The sequence below is a fragment of the Pongo abelii genome, chromosome 8 (genome assembly GCF_028885655.2).
Source record: "Pongo abelii isolate AG06213 chromosome 8, NHGRI_mPonAbe1-v2.0_pri, whole genome shotgun sequence".
Lineage (NCBI taxonomy): Eukaryota > Metazoa > Chordata > Mammalia > Primates > Hominidae > Pongo > Pongo abelii.
The window spans coordinates 107,274,858-107,297,031 of record NC_071993.2 but is presented as its reverse complement, the minus strand read 5'-3'; the positions used below and the strand labels follow the sequence as shown (position 1 = coordinate 107,297,031).

The 22,174-nt window shown below is 47.7% G+C and overlaps 2 protein-coding genes across 6 annotated transcripts in view; one reads left to right on the top strand and one right to left on the bottom strand.

Moving 5' to 3' along the window:
* Positions 1-871: 871 nt before the first annotated feature.
* Positions 872-17,279, bottom strand: SCD (stearoyl-CoA desaturase). The gene is given in 6 exon segments (NM_001132259.1): positions 872-3,759; positions 7,428-7,660; positions 9,559-9,764; positions 11,698-11,828; positions 16,049-16,331; positions 16,860-17,279. Coding segments are annotated over 6 exon segments (1,080 nt in total). The 5' UTR covers positions 16,887-17,279; the 3' UTR covers positions 872-3,559.
* Positions 17,280-17,832: 553 nt separating this feature from the next.
* Positions 17,833-22,174, top strand: part of PKD2L1 (polycystin 2 like 1, transient receptor potential cation channel) — a 57,564-nt gene continuing 53,222 nt past the window's right edge. The window contains exons 1-2 of one of the 5 annotated variants that reach the window (XM_063727706.1): positions 17,883-18,102; positions 18,490-18,771. The gene's annotated coding sequence lies outside the window, so the exon portion shown is untranslated. Of the gene's footprint in view, positions 18,772-22,174 lie in introns of all 5 variants that reach the window. The other 4 variants (XM_054522773.2, XM_054522775.2, XM_024253946.3 and 1 more) reach the window with 4 other exon arrangements.

Genomic DNA, 22,174 nt, shown 5'->3' with positions numbered 1-22,174 from the left:
CTATTATAAAAAATACTCAAGGTCTTGAGAATTCCTGTGCTGAAGGATCCCAAAATGCTTTCTAAAAAGCATTAGTCACGCCTCAAAACTGCCCTTTGAGGTAGGTCAGTATTATTATCCCCATTTTAACAGAAGGAAAACTGAGGCACCTTATAGTTAAGTGACTTGCCCAGGGTCACACAGCAAGTCAGTGGCACAGTGGTAGGAGAGGCCCTGGCCTTAACCACCAGCATAACATGGCCCCCTCGCTTTTTTAGCCTTTCGTGATGACCTATTTGAGCTACACTTACAGAGAACACACCCAAGATACTAGCAAACCAAGGAGAAAATTTTCCATTTTAAATGCTACAACCATCTTTTAACCTAAAAAAAAAAAAAATTATAAATCAGATACATTCAAATTACTTCCACCCTCCATCAAATGTGGGCACTTAAGAAAAGCAGCCCTAACAAGTTTCCAGAATGAAGCCCAGAAGGGAATCCTGCAAATCGTGATACTGATAATCCTCCGCTCAGGACCCTTTTTCTACCAGCCACTTCAGTAGGGTCTCAGGTGCAAAGGGATTCTGCAGAGGGAGTGAGGGCAGGCTCATATGCAATACTGTGATTAGAAAAGATGTAAGGCACCCGAGTTAAGTTATCAGCACACCCCCAAAGCAAGGACTGTTAGAAATCCGGACTCTTGATCAGATCTGAGTTTATCATTAATGTGTCACTTGAATTGAGCTTTAGAATCTTGAAAATAGTGTTCCTTACTCAGCAGACACACCCCCACCCCCACCCACAGCCACACATACATTGGGGCCCTCAGCCTGAGGTGCCATCCAGCCTTATGTAGGGTCATGGTACAGATCAGATCCATGGCACACGATTACAATAGGAAGAAGTGAAAGTTGTTTTTATTGTTCATATATTATCAAGCAGGCATCTGATGACCTGTGGAATTAGAAATACCAGCAGACATTTCCAAGGGGTAGGTGCACAGGTCAACAGAACTAAACTACAGTGATCTTCCCTTAGATTCTTTTCTACTGAGGTGAATAGCTCAAAAGACAAGGATGCCTTTTGTCCAGGCTAACCCCTGTAGCCTCTATGCAATTAACACAGGAAGAAAGGCCCTCCTCCCTTCCAGCACTGGGGCTCAACAGTGGACTGAATGTTTGGTAGTGTACATTTCCAATCTTAATAGAGCAAAGCCAGACTTCTGCTTTGATGACTGAGCTATAGGGACAGGAGTGGTCCAAGGTTCTCAAATTCTGTTTTTGTTTTTTTCCAGACTTCTATATTATTGTCTGCCCTAGGCTGTAGGGAATGCTGGTTAGTTTGCTGAACAGACACCGTGTTCAGCAGGATTTGTGGTATCTCAAATCCCAGGTCTCAGCCAAAGCTTTGCAGTTCACCCTGACTCCAGGGAACAGGGCCTCCTTTCGAGGTGAGGCACTTGGGTTCTTGCCCTTGCTTCTTCCCAGTGAGAACTGTTTCCTTCTACTTCTACAAGCATTGCACTGCCAGCTGAGAGCACTGACTCAGGCGGGGCACCCTTACCGAGCAAGCAGGGGGCATTCAGCATGCTCTCTGGTTCTGACCCAGAGAGAGGGGACTGAAAATAAACCCTCTTTTGCTCTGTGGCTGGCCCACTGGCTCAACGTGAGCGCTTGGCTTGGCTGTGCCTCATGAGAGAGGGAGGGAGAGAGAGGCTTTCTGAGCCAGAGATGTTTCTGGGAGGGTTTGCCAGCCTTGTCTTGAGCCATCAGTGTGGCAGGGGAGCACAGGGGTGTAGGTGGAGACACTCTGGAGGCCACGTGAAAGTGGCAGCTAGCTCTACTTTTGAAAGAGAAGCAGTGGTTCAGTGACCCTGAGCATTCTGTCTGCAGGAGGGAGCTGCCTGGACAGTAAGTCATCACTGCCTCTGAATACACACAAAGGAGGCTGCTTGCCTGTCCAGGGAAATAAGAAAATGTTCAGGGAAGAGAAAGATCTGGTCAAAGAAAAGGGACAGACAGGGTAGAGCCAGGAATCAAGAATCAGGGTAGTGAAGAGATTCCTAAACCTGCCCCCCAGGCAGTTCTATACTTTAGGCTAGATGTTAACAGAGAACCCCCCACAAAAAAAATGAGTGAAGGGGCGCAACACTGTGGAGAGAAGCCTTCTAGTTTTTACTCATTTCAAGGAGAAACTGGAACTAATTAATGAATGGACCTAATATCTAGTTTATTTTATTAAGACTCCCAATAACTCACTCAGTAACCTTCTCAAGCCCCTGGCAACGTGTTCTCAGATCCCTTCCTATGTGAAGTTCACTCTTAGAAGCTGCCTATAGATCCTGTCCCTCAACCTCTCCATCTCATGTCCAGCAGTGGAGAGGAAATTGGCATCCCAACTAATTCCTCCTCTCCTTCAGAGTTTTTTCCAAACATCCCTCTTTGGGAGGGAAATACTCTAATAGTTTAACATTCTAAGCAATGTATATATGTATATGTATTTTATGTTTGACCCGACTCCACCTCCTAAAATCCTTCCCTTTTTTTGGATGTTTGGAAATGCCACAGCCATCTTATTACTATGAGAGGAACAACCAATATCCTGAAGATGGCAGAGCAGAAAGAGGAAAGAACTGTGATGAGCAGCTCACGGAATACTCAAAATTCTATGAGCTGCTGTTTTTACCAATTCTGGAAACACCCAACTTCAAGACTTCTTGATATATGAACCAAGAAATCTCCTTGTTATTAAAGAAAAAAAGAAAAGAAAACCCTTCCCCAGCAGAGACCACTTTTACTACAAACTTAAAATGTCTCTTCTTTATCCTCGGCCTCAACTATATGTTGCGGCATTGAATTAGCATTGCCAAACACCACAGCCACTTCTTACCCCTAGCCAGGAGAGAAAGGAAGCATGCTATGTGGTGGGGCTTGAAGTCCTCACCAGGTAGGCAGCTGTACGTCTGACCATGGCAAGAGGTTCCTCTTGCTTCGCTTCCCTCATCCTTACATTCACACATGCTAACTCTCTCCCCCAACAATTTATCTGCTTTAGAAGCTTTGGGTCAAATGAAGTTGCTTTTCCATTCCATCTAGCAAAAGCCTGGGCTGAAGATAATTAACAGGGGACTACCCAGAAGATTCTGTTTTATCTCTAGCTCAAGCCACCTACTTCAAAGCTCACAACAGCTCAAGGAAAGAGAGTTATCTGGAGCAAAGACCATTTGTTTTAGGCTACAGAAAGGTTGTCTAGGCTTTGGAAGCTGGACACTGAACAATGACTGACCAGCTGCTTGCCTGGGAGGCAATAAGAGAAAGGAGGGCGATAGCAGTAAAGTGAAAAAGAGGACAATGGGCCTAGAAGAGAGAGAGGATAAGAGAAGAAAGAATATCAGCTTAGCATCATAAAGGCAGAGTTGTTGGCTTTCAATACTTTTGAATTTTAAAAGAATACTGTACTGGAATGGGTTAACATCGTCATCTTTAGCATCCTGGTAGCATTATTCAGTAGTTAATAAACAGACATTAAAACCTCTGCCTGGCTGGTTTTTGAAAAAGGAACCTGAGGGACCCTAAACTCAGCCACTCTTGTAGTTTCCGTCTCCGGTTCTTTTAATCCTGGCCAAGATGGCGGCCTTGGAGACTTTCTTCCGGTCATAGGCCAGACCGAGGGCGGCCATGCAATCAATGAAGAATGTGGTGAAGTTGATGTGCCAGCGGTACTCACTGGCAGAGTAGTCATAGGGAAAGGAGTGGTGGTAGTTGTGGAAGCCCTCACCTGAAACAAAAGCAAGAAGAGAAGTTATGGAGTGACGGTGCATTGAGGTTTTCTTGATTTGTGCACACCAGTTAGCAGCAGGGTACCTCACACCTGGGAGAAACTCGCTATTGTTGAATGGATGAATTCAGTCTCTTTTAATATGAACCAAACAGATCCCCTCAGAGACATCTTTACTTCTATTATTTTACTTTTTTTGTAGAGACGGGGTCTTGCCATGTTGCAAGCAACCCTCCCACCTTGGCCACCCAAAGTGCTAGGATTACAGTCACGAGTCACTGCGCCCGGCCACTCAAAGGCATCTTAAGGAGTGATTGGAGACCCTGGTCACCCATGGCTGTCTGGGAGCCCTGTGGGAGGAGAACTGACAGTTTCTCAGAGGACAAAATGACTAGAGAGAAGCTCCTACTTTTGGGAATGGATATCAGATTGGAAAATTCCAAATTCACTCTTGGCCCTGCCCTCAAGGCTCTGTGTGTATGTGCACGTGCTTGCAGAATGAAGCACTCTGGCTATGACTCTTAAAAAAATGAGTAAAGAAGCACACCTTTCCCCACCACACTGGAACCACCTCTAGGGGTAGGAGGTTCCAAAAGAGTGGGCCCTGCAGCCGAAGATCAGAAGAAAGGCCAGCCCAGGGGCTGGAATGTCCTCAGCCACTGCAGTTCCTGGGGGCTGCTCCAACTTTTTTGAGCTTGGACCCTGGTGTGGGGGAGGTGCTGATAAAACAGAAGCTCTCTGAGGAAGAAAAATGGAAATGCTTAGATACCCTCTAACCTCTGAGATTTTGAGGACTCTTGGGATGAGCATTTCACTTTGCTGGAGGGAGGAAGACAAACAAATTCTGGATTCACAGCAATTTCTCTAACGTGTAAAGCTTTGGAAACTCGACAGATAGAGAGTTTGCCAACTCTTGGCGGGACTCTTCTTTCTGAACCACAGCCAAAAATAATACTGACCCTAATCAGGCATGGATAAAGAATAGCTACTAAGAGCTAATATTTGGCTCTTTGTAGATAACAATACCCTCAGACAGACCAGTCATGACATTAATCAGAAGCAAGGCAAGGAAGTCCTGCAAAGTAAATGACATCATCTAGGGCATTTCAAGGTATGTCCTCCCTCTGTGACACCTGATGATCTGCAGTGTGAACTGGGGAGGAGGGGGGTAGAATGCCAGGAATAAAGGTACTGAGGATTATTAATGTCCACTAATGGTTTTGCAGCTGGGCTGTGTAAGCACTAGCCAGGCCTTTAGTTACCAGATTTAAAATGGAATCAGATGCACACAGAGACAAGGGAGGAAAAAAAAAGAGGAAGAGGGTCAACGGGTAGAAAGAAGACAGGACTTTGCAACTGGGGCAGCAAGAGACAGCCCAAGAAAGGCTCAAGGGAGAAGGTTAATTTGGCAGAGAAGATGAGCATGTGACAGTGGGGGAGGTAATTCAAGAAACAAAAAGATTAGGGTGGCAGGAAACAGAGCTGGAGGAGAACAAAGGGTGAGGTGATAAGTGAGGCAAGCAGCAGGCAAGGAGGAGTGAATGATAACAACAACAGGTCAGATATTGGCAGCCACTTTGAACTGATAGCTACCCAGAGGCTGGAGGTGGGGAAGGTCATTATAGATCCATTTGTGATACAGGACACATCTCATGCCAGAAACTCCATTCCTATGATAATCTCAGATTTATACAGTGTATGTGATTTATTTTAATCATGGGTTAAAGTAAGAATAGGCACAATGGCAAGAAGGTACCTGAAAGGAGTTACGTGAAAGTTAAAAAGAGAGAAAAAAAATGCTTTTATTTTTATTATATATTTTTGAGATGGAGTCTCTGTCACCCAGGCTGGAGTGCAGTGGCACAATCTCGGCTCATTGCAACCTCTGCCTCCCGGGTTCAAGTGATTCTTCTGCCTCAGCCTCCTGAGTAGCTGGGACTACAGGCACGTGCCACCATGCCTGGCTAAGTTTTCTGTACTTTTTTTTTTTTTTTAAAGTAGAGACAGAGGTTCACCATATTGGCCTGGCTGATCTCTAACTCCTGACCTCAAGTGATCCACCCACTTCGGCTTCCCAAAGTGCTGGGATTACAGGTGTGAGCTACCACGCCTAGACAAATAAATCCTTTTAATAAACATAGTAGGCCAGGCGCAGTGGCTCACGCCTATTATAATTCCAGCACTTTGGGAGGCCAAGGCAGGAAGATCGCCTGAGCTCAGGAGTTCAAGACCAGCTTGTGCAACATGGCAAAACCCCGTCTCTACAAAAAAATAGAAAAATTAGCCAAGCATGGTGGCATGCACCTGTAATCCCAGTTACTTGGGAGGCTGAGCCCAGAGGATCGCTTGAGCCCAGGAGGTCATAGATGCAGTGAGCTGTGATCACACCACTGCACTGAAACCTGGGCAACAGAGTGAGACTGTCTCAACAACAATTTAAAAGATAATAAAGATGGTTAAGGTTGAGAATATAAAGGAAGATTTTAAAGAGAAAAAGAAAAATGAGTGTTAGGCAATGACCTGCATAAATGTGTGGAGTAGTGTGGTTGTCTAGATATTATTGAATGACCAATAGCATCAATTACTGGAAAGAGGTCACCAGATCTATTTAAGGAAAACTCATTCAGGGCATTGGTGAAAGTCTATATTCAGCTGGAAAGAGGGACAGAGAAAAAAATGTAGATAATTTGGGAGGCTGAGGCAGGAGGATCACTTGAGCCCAGGATTCAAGACCAGCCTGGGCACCATGGTGAGACCCCGTCTCATTAGAAAAGAAAAGAAAGAAAACAAAAGGAAAGAAAAGAAAAGAGAAAAGATAATATCAACATTAGAGAATTGAGCAGGAACTTGTGATCACACTGCTTTATTGGGAGATTCCTGAAGGCATGTTGAGGGAAGGGATGTTCCTAGCCTAGAATAGAAGTAGAAGAGAGAAAAATAGAGGACAAGAGGAGACAAGAGGGTAGGTGGTAGTAAAGGGCCACCAGCAGTTATTTTGATACCCTTCATAATGGCATCACCAAACAGTAAGGCATGGCACACTCTTAAAGCAAGGCGTATCTGAGTAGAGTGGAAAGATAAAAAATACTTTGTGTGGCATACTTGAAGTTCATAAAACACCAGGCTTACTGGCCACTCAGATGATCCCATTGTTCTATTTATGCATTCCTTGCCTCAAGCAAGACTGCAGTCCAGCCCAGAGTTGATGAAAGAAAGGAAAACTCTAAGGTGCTCATCACGTATGGCATTTGGTTTTCTTTTTTGTTTGTTTGTTTTGCTTTTTAATAGAAACAGGGTTTCACCGTGTTGGCCAGACTGGTCTCAAACTCCTGACCTCAGGTGACCTGCCTGCCTCGGCCTCCCAGTGCTGGGATTACAGGCATGAGCTGCCAGGCCCGGAGCATACCTGGCATTTGGAAATTGTTTTAGAACCTGGAATCAAAATCAGTGTTTTTTTGTGTTTTGTTTCTTATCCTTTCATTTCTACATAAAACATGTTGCCTGACTCTCAAAAGGGTTTTCCAGTATACTGCCCCCTAGTTTTATAGTGGAAAAACTGAGATACAAAGTAGCCATAAAAAACAGATTTATCTAGTTTTTCTGGCTCCTAGCCTAATCCCCTAATCAGCAGACCACTGGATGTAGTCTTGCTTGGACAGCTGACTTACCCACAGCTCCAAGTGAAACCAGGATATTCTCCCGGGGGCTAATGTTCTTGTCATAAGGACGATATCCGAAGAGGTGGGCAGCACTGTTCACCAGCCAGGTGGCATTAAGCACCACAGCATATCGCAAGAAAGTGGCAACGAACACGCTGTTTTGAAAAGTTTCACCCCAGAAATACCAGGGCACAAGCGTGGGCAGGATGAAGCACATCAGCAGCAAGCCGGGTTTGTAGTACCTACATTGACAGACCAGATACCAGGTCAATGGAGGGGGACTCCACACCTACATGGATCTTCCACACTAATTGGGATGGGCTGTCTCTTTCTTCCATGTTGAATTGCTTGTCTGACTCTAAGTTCATTGTTTTATTTATTTTTGTTTGTTTGTTTTTCTTGACAGGGTCTCACTCTGTTGTCAAGGCTGGAGTGCAGTGGCGTGACCATAGTTCACCGCAGCCTTGAACTCCTGGGCCAAGAGATCCTCCCACCCCAGCCTCCTGAGTAGCTGGGACCACAGGCATGAACCATCGTGCCCATTTAGTTTTTAATTTTTTGTAGAGATGAGGTCTCGCTATGTTGCCCAGGCTGGTCTCGAATGCCTGAACTTTCAAGCAATCCTCCCGCCTCAGCCTCCCAAGTGCTGGGATTATAGGCATGAGCCACCACGCCCGGCCATCACTGATTTTTACTAGAGCATAATACCACATTGGTAAAATAGGTGAGGTCCAAACTACAAACTAATGAACAGACGTCTCTCCGTCCTTGGCTGGTTTTCCCATCTGCCTTTGGGCTCCTTTCTCTTTCTAATCAGCACTCTTTTTCAGTCTGTGTTTAGTGTCATGCCTCCATTTTCTGCTAGCTACCCCCTAATTCTGGTCTTCTTTTCCCTCAGAGACCCATTGAGTGTCCTTGATCACCTGCAGCTCTCTGTCCCTCAGGAAGCCCTTTCTCAATCTTCAGTCTCAATGTAGACCAGGCCATTGACATTCCAAGGGCACTGATTCCCTACATTCCTTCAGCAGTCAAGTCTTTGACTTTTACATCACTGACATTCCCCGCACCCAACTCTTTTTTCCATTTCTGCGACTGCTTCGCTAGCAGGGGTCCTCATTACCTAACTTATGTCCCTACCTCTCACTTTGGCTCAATGGTTTCTTACACTTGTTCTAAAAGCAGCCTTCCTAAAGCACGTCTCTAACTATGCCACATTGCAGTTCGAAAGAGGTAATGGCTTCCTATTGCTTATTGAATTAAATCCTAAGTCTGCTTTTAGGACTCGACAAGAATGGCATTAGTCTCTCCAGTCTTACTTCTTCCCACACCCTATACTTCAAGCAAAAGGAGTCTATTGCTGGAACATGCTTCATGCTTTAGCGCATTGTGTTTCTTCTGTTTGCACTGTCTCTCCCCACACATAGTTGTAAAAATTTCTATCCGTTGGTGGATTCCAACACTATTTATTTCATAACACTTCCTTGGTGTTGCCCATTGAGCAATCTCCCTCCTCTTTGTACCGCTCATAGTACAGAAAATATTCTGCCTTATGCCATGGTTATCTGGATACTTGGCTTATCTCTCTACTCCGATAGGCTACAAACTTTTTGAAGGTAAGAACTAAGCTACCGGCCTGGGCAATATAGTGAGTGAGACCTTGTCTCCACAAAAAATTAGCCAGGCATGGTGGTGTGTGCCTGTAGTCCCAGATACTCAGGAGGCTGAGGTAGAAGGAGTGCTTGAGCCTGGGAAGTCAAGGCTGCAGTGAGCCATGATTGTGCCACTGCACTCCAGCCTGGGCAAGAGAGAAAGACTCTGTTGAAACACAAAAACAAAAACAAACAAACAAACCTAGGCAACTAGGCTATAATCATCTTTGAATCTATGACTGTCCTAGGACAATAAACACCTGTTGAATGTAATGGGTTTGATTAAGATAATCAGAGAGAAAGAAATGGAGCAATAGTCTATGGCTACGGGCCTGTGGGACGTTAAAAATGGGGATTTTAAATTATGATTGTGAACATGCAAACCCAGCAAATTTCTCAGCTTATATTTTGAAAGTCTTCGGAGAAAAAATGGGGTCCCTAAAGACCAGGTGCCAGGGCCATATTCCCACCTCCATCAGGGCTTCACTCACCTCCTCTGGAACATCACCAGTTTCTCAGCTTCTAGGTCAGACAAATCTAGCGTACTGCCCTTCTCTTTGACAGCTGGGTGTTTGCGCACAAGCAGCCAACCCACGTGAGAGAAGAAAAAGCCACGTCGGGAATTATGAGGATCAGCATGTGTTTCTGAAAACTTGTGGTGGGCACGGTGGTCACGAGCCCATTCATAGACATCATTCTGGGGAGAGAGAGAAGAGGAATGTAAGGCTTGAGGATAGACACCCTATTAGGAGAATCCCAACGGACAGGTATCAAGAGCCCAAGGCACTCAGCCCAACCTCACAAAATACCCAGGAGTCTGGGCTCCAAAGGAGTCATGGAGTTGCCTCCCTTCTTCTCCCAACTTGCCACTGAAGCTTAAGTGGAAAAAGCAACTTAAAGTCCCAGGACCATAGCAATAGGACTGCTGTTTCTTGAAAGTTATATGGTGGGTGGAACGGAGGTAAATCATACAGAGCTCAGAGAGTTTCAAGAAATGAGAACATTGCAATTCTTTAAGCAAGGAATGTTGGAAAAGATCCTCATGGGGTACCTAATCCCTGGGCATGGAGAACATGAGGCAGGCAGCCTTGTGTCCTAGGGTCTCAATCAGTAGATAAGCTGCAGCTGCAGGGTGCACCATTCTGGTGCCTTGCAAAAGAGCTCATACAACCCAATAACAAGGCCAGGCATGCAACTCGTGATCATGACTGCATTTTCAAACGACCTCTGGGCTTCTTCATGACTTCTTCCATCCCTTAAAGAATGTACCAGTATCTCTCTTCCTTCCCTTTGCTCCACAGGACTACTTTGGAAGCCTTCAAGGTATAAGCTGCTATGGCAGAGATGGTCATGCAAATGTGGCAGGTTCTTGGGATATTGCCACCACTAAGTTGGTTTCCTTTCTTCCTCTTGCTCCAAGCTAAGCCCCACGCCATATGCTATCATTTGCCCATTGCTACAGCTTAATGACTATGATGCATTCCCTTTCCCCATTTCCCTTCATTCTGTCTTTGCTATAAACCTTTTTTTTTTTTTTTTTGAGATGGAGTCTTGCTGTCGCCCAGGCTGGAGTGCAGTGGCGCAATCTCAGCTCACTGCAAGCTCCGCCTCCCAGGTTCACGCCATTCTCCTGCCTCAGCCTCCCAAGTAGCTGGGACTACAGGTGCCCGCCACTACGCCCGGCTAATTTTTTGTATTTTTAGTAGAGACAGGGTTTCACTGTGTTAGCCAGGATGATCTTGATCTCCTGACCTCGTGATCTGCCCGCCTCGGCCTCCCAGAGTTCTGGGATTACAGGCGTGGCCACCACGCCCGGCCTGCTATAAACTTTTTGCCTCAACAAACCTCAGTGTTTTACTTAGCCACCATGGCAGCCCAAGAGAGGGCCACAGTGTTGGGCTGGTCTATCTAATCTCTCTGTAACTTCGTTCCCTCATCTGTAAAATGGGGATAATAGTACCTATTTCCTAAGATTTTTGTGAGGACTTTATATGAAATGCTTAGAATAGTGCCAGGCCCATAGTCAGTGCAATAAAAGTGTTTGCTCTCATTATCTGAAAATAAGAGTTCATGAGTCTGGGAACATCAACTTCAATCCCACTGTGATGGAGTCCTAAGTTATTCACTTTTTAAATTTTTTTAAAGTTGGGGTCTTGTCACCCAGGCTAGAGTGCAGTGGTGATATCATGACTCACCGCAGCTTCAAACTCCTGGGCTCCAGTGATCCTCCCAGCTCTGCCTCCCTAAGATATTTACCTTAAATAGTGAATTTATTGTCCAATAAATCTGCCCAGGAATCTAAGGTCAGTCTCTGGCTTATGTGCCAAAGCCCCTTATGATGAAGAGCCACAACGGTCAGATTGTGTGACAACACAGGGACCTTAGGATCAAAAATATTCCTACACATCAAGAGTATTTTCCAATTATCTTCCAGTTCCCTTTTCCAAGACTCAGAAGTCTCTTCATGCTTTATGGACTTAAGGACTGAACTGGAACTTGAGGTGACCACAGGAGAGAGGAAAGTGAAATGGCTGTCAGGTGTGGCTCCTCTCTGACGCTGATCCCTCCTTTCTGTCCCCGGATCATTAATAGCGTGGAGGACAAACAGCTGAGCAGAGACAACTTCTTACCTGGAACGCCATTGTGTTGGCAATGATCAGAAAAAGCCGCAGGGGCAGCCGAGCTTTGTAAGATCGGTGGCTCCACAGACGATGAGCTCCTGCTGTTATGCCCAGGGCACTGACAAAATAGTAGAATACCCCTGCCAGGAGAAGACAGTGGGGGAGTCACCAATCAGTGTGAGTTCCATCTGGGAAAGGATGCCAGAGACATTCTCTGGATGCTAGAAACTGTCTTCTTCAGGCTTTGGGTGAGAACTGGCTTTACCATGAACTCTAGGGATAACCACGTCCCTTAGATTTTACCACTTGAAAAATATCATCACTCCCCAACCTCTCAACCCAGGAAAAAAAGATAAGCTAAGGAATCCCAGGAACTAAGGAGTCAGAAAGGCAAGAGAGAGAATAGTGCTCTTACCACTCATTCTTCATCTTAAAGGCATTCTCCCAGGGCCTAGCTATCTCCTTTCACCTCTATCTAGGCCTTCTCTAAGGTTTTAAGGGCCACAAACTGCTCCTGCAGAGCTCAGGACCCATAAGCAAGGGTGTTATTAAAATAACAGCAGAGGGCCAGGTGTAGTGTGAACCACTTTGTCATCCCAGCATTTTGGGAGGCCAAGGCAGGAAGATCCCCTTAAGCCCAGGAGTTCAAGACCAGCCTGGATAACATAGGGAGACCTTGCCTCTACAGATAATTTAAAAAATTAGCTAGGCATGGTGGCACCTGCCTGTGGTCTCAGCTACTCAAGAGGTTGAAGTGGGAGGATCTCTTGAGCTCAGGAGGTCGAGGCTGCAGTGAGCCATGATCGCGCCACTGCACTCAAGCCTGATCAACAGAGCAAGACCTTATCTCAAAAAATAAAATAACAGCCAGTACAATCTGGGCACTGACCAACTTGAGAAGCCCTTAGTTGTAGGGGACTCTTAGGGGATTCAGACTATGGACATTTATCAACTGGTGCAAAAAAGCATTTAAATATTCTAGCAGGCAATGTGGCCGTATCAGGGAAAACTTAGCCCTGTGCATAAATCCAATTTGCACAGTGTCTTAAGCTTTACCAAAGATTTCACATTCCAGCTATACCATCCACCTCCCCCAAGATACATGCACAGCTCCTCTGTCTCGCCTTTGCCACATCCCTGTCAGCCCATACTCTCACCCCACAACGCTCACTCTAGACAATGGTGGGATATTCTTCAAGCTGTCAGTGGAGCACCCCACCATTGTCTTCCCTCACCTTCCTGGAGGCCTACAGGCTCAGCAGGTGCCAGATATAATCTCTAATTGGGAAGTGGGCTGCGGGGCGTACCCATATCTTCCTCTGTTCAGTAGCTCTAGCAGGCAGAAGCTGTGGCCTTGGTAGAAACTTTTAACAATGTTTCATTCCTAGGAATGAATGTTAACAATGTTTCATTCCTAGGAATGAATGTTAACAATGTTTCATTCCTAGGAATGAATGTTAACAATGTTTCATTCCTAGGAATGAATGTTAACAATGTTTCATTCCTAGGAATGAATGTTAACAATGTTTCATTCCTAGGGAAACAGCTAGAAACAATAGATCCTCAGTGGCCACAGAACTTAGTTGCAGTTGAAGACACCACACATTGTAACAAATTGTCCTGTGTTCTTTTGCAGCCATTGATAGCTGTTTCCTAAACAACCTCCTTTTCCCCCCAGCCCTACCTCCTTTCTTCTCTCCTATTCCTCCTGTAAGATCTCCAGGAGAGCCACAGAGCCAGTCAGCCCCAACAAGAGCTCTCTCCACATTCCCTCAGAGTGGGGATTGAGGCCCCAGGTAATCTGCCCTCAAGCCAAGTGGTGATTGACATCTCCCCAGATACAGTATCTAACCTGCATCTTACTCGGGAAACCATCAGTTGAGCCAGAGCCCTCTCTAATGAGCAAGGGAGCTTCTAGGGTTGTTATTTGCGGCAAGACCCAAGGGCAGTGTTGACTCAGAATGTATGTAAGATCCTATATTAACAGGGAAATTAGGGAAAGAACTCAGGCACTCTGGTGCCTTTTCTAGAAACACCTCTAAGCCTATCAAGTAGAAGGGCTTAAATCAGTTGGAGATTTATTCCCTCTCTCCTCCCCGGGGGAAGAAAATGTCCAAATTGATGGTTAAGCAACATCTCATTGCTCTGGCCTTAAGAAAGAGACTTGAATGGTTTTGTCTCTGGCTCTCAGTGTTGCCAGAGGCATTCTCCTTACTACCTTAAGGGCTCCTTTGGGAGACTCCAAAATGAAAGAGATTTAAGGCTCTCAAAAGTACTCAGTCATAAGAAATGCTGGAAACACGACCAGTTGCTAATTTAACATTGTCCATAGGGATTAAAACAAGAAAGGTGAAGCTCCTAAATTCTCAAGGTGGGAAGAGAAGATGTCCAAGTTGAGACCTCTGACCCTCCTCCCCTCATCCTCCTTGTTTCTCAAGACAGAGGAGTTCTGATATCCCCATATCAACATGGTCATTCTTTCAGCTAAGCCATCCACCAAAGGGCCCAGTAAAATAAGTTACCATCCAGTCTCTGTGAGCCACATTTATCTGCCCAAGGGCACAGCACACACCCATGGGCAGGTCACCAAAAAAATGTAGCAGGCACACTTTGGGATGGAATTCTGCTCCCTGCACTAGCAACTGAGGGTAACCAAGCAGAGGCAATCGGGTCAAACTCTGGACTTCAGGAAACCTACAGGGGGTGCTGAGGCTGGAAGGAGCTTGCAGAAGAGAAAACTACTTGTGAAGACTATCCTCTTGGGGAGAAAGGGTGGAGAGAGGCATCCACAGACTCCCTGGGGAATGCTATCCCTGCTCCTCATCCCTCATGCTGCAACTGAAGTTCTGCTGGATCCTCAGAGGGGCTAGACAACAGATGTCGCCCTCCCCTCACAAATACAAGAGCTCTTCCTGGTATGCAGATGAACTGATCTGCACCTGGCCTGTTCTGTCTCTATGGCTGTAACACATATGTAACCCAAGGAATGCTACCTTCCCCATCCTAAAAAAGTACTATTGCCCACAGGTGGTACCTAGAAAAACTGAGATCCTGACAAAGGGGCTCTTCTCAGTTGCATTTCACTGTAGCACCTGGAAGATTTCTGGAAACAAAAGCTCAATGAACCAGATCTCACCATCTTCAGAAGACCTAAGAGGTTCTGAGGGAAACAGCTAAAACTTGGCCTACCAGCCCTTCTGCATAACTACCCTTCAAGAGGGAGCTGTCAGAAAGTATCCCACACCTGAGGCTGCTCTGAAAAACCTCAAGTTGTTTTCTGGAGGAGAAGTCCTGGCTCACCACCCCTTAGAGAGTAGCAAAGCAGGGCCCCTGAATCTGCAGAGCTCCCTGCTTTCCCTTCCCAACTCAGGCTCATAGTGGCAGAGGTGAAAAAGCCTGCAAAGTGCATGTGTGTATACAGGGGGCAGGGCCATGCCATCAGGCCACACCAACAGGTCCCTGAAAGAGCTGAGCTAAGGGCAGGTCGGGGACAAACTGGGAACTGTCTCCCTCATTACAGCAGCCTCAAGACCGGGCTCTCTTTTCTGGCCTGGCCTCGATGTCCCTGGCAAGGAGGGATGGGTAGGACTGGTGTTGGAAGGTGCAGAATTCTTGGCACTTCATGGCATCAGGTGGGGGGCCTGAAGCAGGCTGCATGGAGGATGGAACATGAAACATATCTTCAACCTGATTTCATTCTAAGAGCATTTTGTTGACTGGTATGTGCAGCACCCTGGAATGTAGAGTAACAGAGCAACACACACCTATGTGACTTGGGTTGCACGGGAGCTTCATCTTCTTCTGTAACGAAGAAGACTGGTCTGGCCAAGGGGTCAGGTCAAAATAGTTTTGTGGATAACAACCTCTCTGTTCCTCCCTTGCCAATGAGCTCTCTCCTCCCTTTCCAATAAACTCTTTCCCTGAGTAGTTTCCCTTGCGCTAGCCTATGACTGCTCAACACAGACCCTAGAAAGCCAATGGTTTAGTACCATGTTCCCATGCCTCCCAGGTAGAGGGGTTTGATTCTTCTGTGGTTGGCAGGGCTGGGACAGGCAGCCAAGCAAATGACTCAAACAGAAAAGCTCTTTCAGGAAAAGCTGACTCTCCAGCACAGGTCTACACTTCAAAGCCCACAAGCACAAGGTCCCAGAGCTCTCAACCCCCAGCATTGACAGTCCTGCATCTCAGTACCCCCAGGCTCTTCCTAGCCCACTAGGCCTGAAGCAACCAAAGAGAAATGCCTGAGAAAAACCCCAACCGGGAGGCTGGGAGGGGCTGGTGTCCTGTGTAAGATCCTACCTTATTAAAAGAGCAGGGAGTACCTGGAGGACTAGGTCGGGAGGACAGGGAGGCTGCTTACCCCAAAGCCAGGTGTAGAACTTGCAGGTAGGAATCAAGGTGATCCCATACAGGGCGCCCAAGTGTAGCAGAGACATAAGGATGATGTTTCTCCAGACATATTCAACCTTGGGGCTTGGGCCTTCCTTATCCTTGTATGTGGGGTCATATATATCATCTTTTATATCAGGGCGAATGTCGTCTTCCAAGTAGAGGGGTGTCGTCTCCAACTTATCTCCTCCCTTCTGCAGGACCCTGGAGGGAGGCGCTGTAATGGTGGTGGTGGTGGTATAGGAGCTAGAGATCTGGAAGGGGGAGGAAGAGGAGAGTCAGGAGAAGAGACACGTGGAGGCAGCTGCGGCCACTCCGCTCTCTAATCACGCTGGGGGAAGGGTGGACAGTACAGACCCTTCCCCCGCGCCGTAGCTCACTGAGGGTAGGGTGTATCCGAGATGCAACGGAGAGAAGTTCCCTGAAACTGTACAGATACATTAGGGGCGGAGGGCAAGGGGGACGAGGGGCGCGAAACCTATCAGGAGGCGGCAGTAGGAAGGAGAAGTAAAGCACTCACATCCCCACGAACACAAAGGAAAACCCACATAATTCATAAAAGCACCAGCACGACCGGATTTTTAAAGCTTAAGAAACAAAAGTTGGAGACTCAAGTCCCCAAATTACAATCCACATTCCCAACTCACTGAAGGCAGCACAACTCGAAAAAGATGACCAAGTTCTCCGCGGAGCTCTCCCCTCTCTTCTGCCACCAACCCGTCCCCTGGAAGCCCATCCCGCGCCGGCGACCCAGCGGTACGGGGCCAGGCTGGGAAACTCACATCGTCCTGCAGCAAGTGGGCCGGCATCTTGGCTCTCGGATGCCGGGATCACTTTCCAGGGGCTGAGGCTCCGGAGCGGAGCTCGGGGTCGCCGGAGGACTGCGGTTTCGAAGCCCGCCGGTGCGCGCTGAGCCGCGGCGCCTTGCACTCTAGCTGGTTGTCGGCGCTAGCCGCGGTGCGTGGAGGTCCCCGAGCCGGGAATTTAAAGGCTAGAGCTGGCAACGGGTGACCGTGTCCGGTATTTCCTCAGCCCCCTTTTATCCGCTGCCAAGCAGGGGCAAAGTGCGCGGAGTTGACTGGCGCGGGCGGTCCCGCGTGGAGGTGAGGGCGGGAGAGGGAGGAGACAGAGGCCGAGGCTCGCGGCAACCGCAGCAGGGCGCCGGGGATGCTGCCGACACCGACACCACACCACCCGGCCCCTGCCCCTGCCCCTGCCCCTGGGGAAATGCTAATGAGGCTTCTGTAAACTCCGGCTCGTCATTGGCCGAAGGGAATTTGGTGCCACCTCGTCCTGCCGTTGCCATTGGCTCGGCGCAATCTGCTGTTCCCTCTGCCGCCAGCTCCTCGCTCCCCCTCCCCTCCCTTTCTCCTTCTCAGCTTCTCTTCCACCCGCCGCTGGGCCTCTGCCCGGCATCCCGCGTCGGGAGCTTTCTCTCTGGAAGGGGCTGGGGACCCGGTTTGGGGCTGGGGCGCGGAGCCTAGCCCAGGACCGGCCCTCGGGCACACGGAGAACGGGTGGGTGGGCACTGGGGAAGTTTCTCAGGAAACAGTGGGGAACCCTCGGGGAGCGCCCACCACTAACAACTCCGTCCCGTCTTCCCGTCCCCCCAGGCGCGTGGCAGGGAGACGTGGCCGCCACCCCGGGATCTGTAGCTCGGGGGACGCGGGAAGCCCCGCCTCCCTCCCGGGCGAGCGCGGGGGGCTCGGTCCGCCTGCGAACAATGGCTCTGCCCCGCCCACCAGCCACGCGCTGCTCACCCGGGACCGCACCGGACTCCGGCCGCACACACAGGCTGGCTGGTGTGTGTGTGCCTGCGCGCACGCATCCTGTTCAGGACCCGGGCGGGCAGTGTCATCCCCAAGCCCGCGCCTCCAGGATGCGTGCGGGGAGGTTTTGGAGATTCTTCAGACTGGCAGGTTGTAATTTTGGAATCTTCTTTGTGGAAACAGTCGGGAAACACTGACGTGTTTTCACCCAGCAGCAGGCGAAAGGGCTTGGATGTGGAATAAGAATAGCTGGCAGGTATTGAATTATTACTGCAAGCCAATTCACAAGAATCGTTTTCTGTAAGCCTGTCTGTGACCCTGGGATGGGTACCCCATTATTCCATTTTAAAAGTGAGGAAAGAGATATGGAGAGATGGAATAACTTGCCCATGGTCACAGCAACCAGTAAGTGATGGAGCTGGCAGTTGAGCCCAGAAACGCCATATGAGAGCCCAAGCTCTTAATCCCTGCTCAGGACCATATTGCCCTCGGTCCCTGAGATGCTCTGACCCTACTGATCTGTCCCTGTGCCCCCATCTTTTCCGGGTCTGTAGGAGCCTTACCATGAGAGCTCAGAACCAGGCAGGCTATGCATTCACCCGGTCTACTTCCATGCCCATGTCTCCCCCAAATACTGCCCTAGGATCCTTCCTCTGGGAAGAGGAGAAAATACGGAGTGCTGCGCCAATGATTCACTTCCCAGGAGGAGAAGCACCTGGGATTTCCTGGGAGGAAGACTAAGCAGCTCCATTGTTGGCCACTGGTCTCAGGGTCAGGCCAACTCTCTGGCCAGTGACCAGGAGACTGCATTCCAGTCCTGGCTCCCTGTCCAGTGTGAAAGTTCTGAACAAGATTGGATGATTTCAGATGTGGACAGCTCATCCAGTCATGCCTCAGAAGTACTTGGCGTGTGGCACAGAAATCTGTATGTGGTCTGACCCCCTTCAGTTTCTCTCTGCAATGTCTAATTTGCTTAATTCTTTTGTTTTTTGTTTTTTTGAGAGGAAGTCTCGCTCTCTCCCCCAGGCTGGAGTGCAGTGGTGTGATCTCACTTCACTGCAACCTCTGCATCCCAGGTTCAAGCAATTCTCCTGCCTCAGCCTCCCAAGTAGCTGGGATTACAGGCATGTGCCACCACACTCAGCTAATTTTTTGTATTTTTGGTAGAGACGGGGTTTCACCATGTTGGCCAGGCTGGTCTTGAACTCCTGACCCCAGGTGATCCACATGCCTTGGCCTCCCAAAGTGCTGGGATTACAGGCGTGAGCCACCACGCCTGGCCCAGAGAATATTTTCATTCTATCTCTTTTTCGAGCAGAGATTACCTCTACTCCTGAGGCCCTGGTCACACTGTGGTTCTCAAGTGACAGTGGTCAAACCAACACACTGATTTGGATTCTAAGATTTATTTTTTTGGTCTGGGGGCCCTACCTCAGCAAAAGGAACAATAGTTTCAACAATTATGACAGCAAAAAGTTTGTGACCAGCTTGGCCAACAAAGTGAAATCCCATCTCTACTAAAAATACAAAAATCAGCTGGGCATGGTGGGAAGTGCCTGTAGTCCCAGCTACTTGGGAGGCTGAAGCAGGAGAATCTCTTGAACCCGGGAGGCGAAAGTTGCAGTGAGCTGAGATCACGCCACTGCCCTCCAGCCAGGGTGACAGAGCAAGACTCCTTCTCAAAAAAAAAAAAAAAAAAAAAAAAATTGTGATTTTTTTATTATTTTGTTTACAGCCAAGCTCCTTAATTTTTGTATTCAAGTGCTTCATGATTTTACTCTGAACACCCTATTCCAGCCTTAATTCTCACTTCCCACTTAGTATAACTTGTACCTTCATCAAACTGCACATTTGTCAACAGAATATAAAATAAAACTCCAAAAAACCCCTGCACTCTTGCTGATTTCTAAACATGCTTCATTTTCCCAAGTTTTTCTCCCCCTGAACTCTGCCTGTCAAAATATTACCCATGATCCAGCAATTCCACTCCTAGATATAAACCCAACAGAAATGAAAACATATGCCCACACAAATGTATACATGAATATTCACTGGAATATTATTCATAATGGTCAAAAAGTGGAAACAACCTAAATGTCTGTCAACTGACTAATGAACAGATAAGATGAGCACTTTGGGAAGTGGAGGTGGGGGGATCATGGCAACATAGTGAGACCTTGTCTCAACAATAAAAATACAGCCTGAGCAACATAGCAAGACCTCGTCTATACTAAAAATCATTTTTTAAAACTTAGCTGGGCCTGGTGGCACAAGCCTGTAGTCCCAGCTACTCAGGATGCTGAGGCCAGAGGATTGCTTGAGTCCAGGAGGGGAGGCTGCAGTGAGCTATTATTATGCCACTGCACTCCAGCCTGGGCAACAGAGTGATACCCTGTTTTAAGAAAAAAAATGTCAGCCAGGCATGGTGACACGTGTTTGTAGTCCCAGCTACTTGGGAGGCTGAGGCAGGAGGATCACTTGAGGCAGGAGGATCACTTGAGCCAGGAAGTCAAGGCTGCTCAGCTGTCACCATGCCACTGCCCTCCAGCCTGCGTAACAAAGTGAGACCCTATCTCAAAACAACAACAACAAAAAAGAAAGAAAGTAAATACATAAAATGAAAATAAAAAAATAAAAATTAGCCAGGCATGGCTGTGTGTGCCTGTAGTCCTAGCTACTCTGGAGGCTGAGGTAGGAGGATCACTTGAGCCCAGGAGTTTGAGGTTACAGTAAGCTATGATTGTGCCACTGCACTCCAGCCTGGGTGACAGAGTGAGAACCTGTCTCTAATAATAAGATATGGGATACCCACACAGTGGAATACCATTTGAGAATAAAAAAGAATGAAGTACTGCTAAGTACTATAACATAATGAGCCTTAAAAATAGAATGCTAAGTGAAAGCAGCCAGTCACAAAGTCTCACATGTTGTTTGCTTCCATTTATATGAAATGTCCAGAACTGGCAAATTTATAGAGACAGAAAGTAGATTGGTGGTTGCCCAGGGCTTGGAAGGAGGATGGAGGATGTTGGGGGGTGTTGGCTAAGGAATGCAGGGTTTATTTTTGGAGTAATAAAACTGTTCTAAAATGGATTGTGGTGATGGATGCACAACCTGTGAATATACTAAAAGCCATTAAATTGTATGATTTAAATGGATGAATTCTATGGTATATAAATTATATCTCAATAAGAAAAGTATAAAAACAAAACAAAACTAAACTAAAGGCTGGGCATGGTGGCTCACGCCTGTAATGCTAGCACTTTTGGGAGGCCGAGGCGGGTGGATCGTGTGCGGTCAGGAGCTCCAGATCAGCCTGGGCAACATGGTGAAACGCTGTCTCTACTAAAAATACAAAAAATTAGCCAGGGGTGGTGGCGGGCACCTATAATCCTAGCTGCTTGGGAGGCTGAGGCAGGCTGAGGCAGGACAATCGCTTGAACCCGGGGGATGGGGGTGGAGTCTTGCTCTGTTGCCCAAGCTGGAATGCAGTGGCACGATCTCAGCTCACTGCAACCTCCACCTCTGGGGTTCAAGCAATTCTCCTACCTCAGGCTCCCAAGGAGCTGGGATTACAGGTGTGCACCACCACACCCGGCTAATTCTTGTATTTTTAGTAGAGATGAGATTTTGCCATGTTGGCCAGGCTGGTCTCAAACTCCTGACCTCAAGTGATCCACCTGCCTTGTCCTCCAAAAGTGCTGTGATTACAGGCATCAGCCACTGCACCTGGCTGGAGATCTTTATAACTCTAGATGATTGAGCTATAGGCTCCAGAGGAAAGGTACACTCCAGACCAGCTCCGGAGAATGAGAGAAGACTTCCTGGAGGAGATGGTGGTGCTAAATCCGAAGGGACCGTTAAGGGTGAGTGTGGAGAAGGGCAGTTGGCAAGTTCAGAGACCTAGAGGAGGGAAAGACTGAACTGATATTCTATGAACAAAGACCCTCGAATATGGCTCCTCCTGGGCCCCAGGCTAGATAGATGGTGCAGCACGTCTTTCCCTGGTAGAGAAGAGGCCAGTGCACTAGCCCCACACCTCCCTCTGTTGGCAGACATCTGTCTCTCCACACTATCCACAGAGCCACGGTCTTCCTCTCACTCCAGCCCTTTCTGTGTGTGCTCACACACGGGAATGTCTGCACACACAGGTATGCGTACTGGCGGACAGGCCTCCACCAACTTATTATTATCTATCCCCGGGGCCCTGGGTAGGTCCTCAGATCAGATAGTGCGTGTGACTGGAAGCAGTTTATGTCTCAGGGGCAGAATGTGTGAGATGGGTACCGACAGTCCCGGCAGATGAGGCCTGGGGACAAATGTCTTAG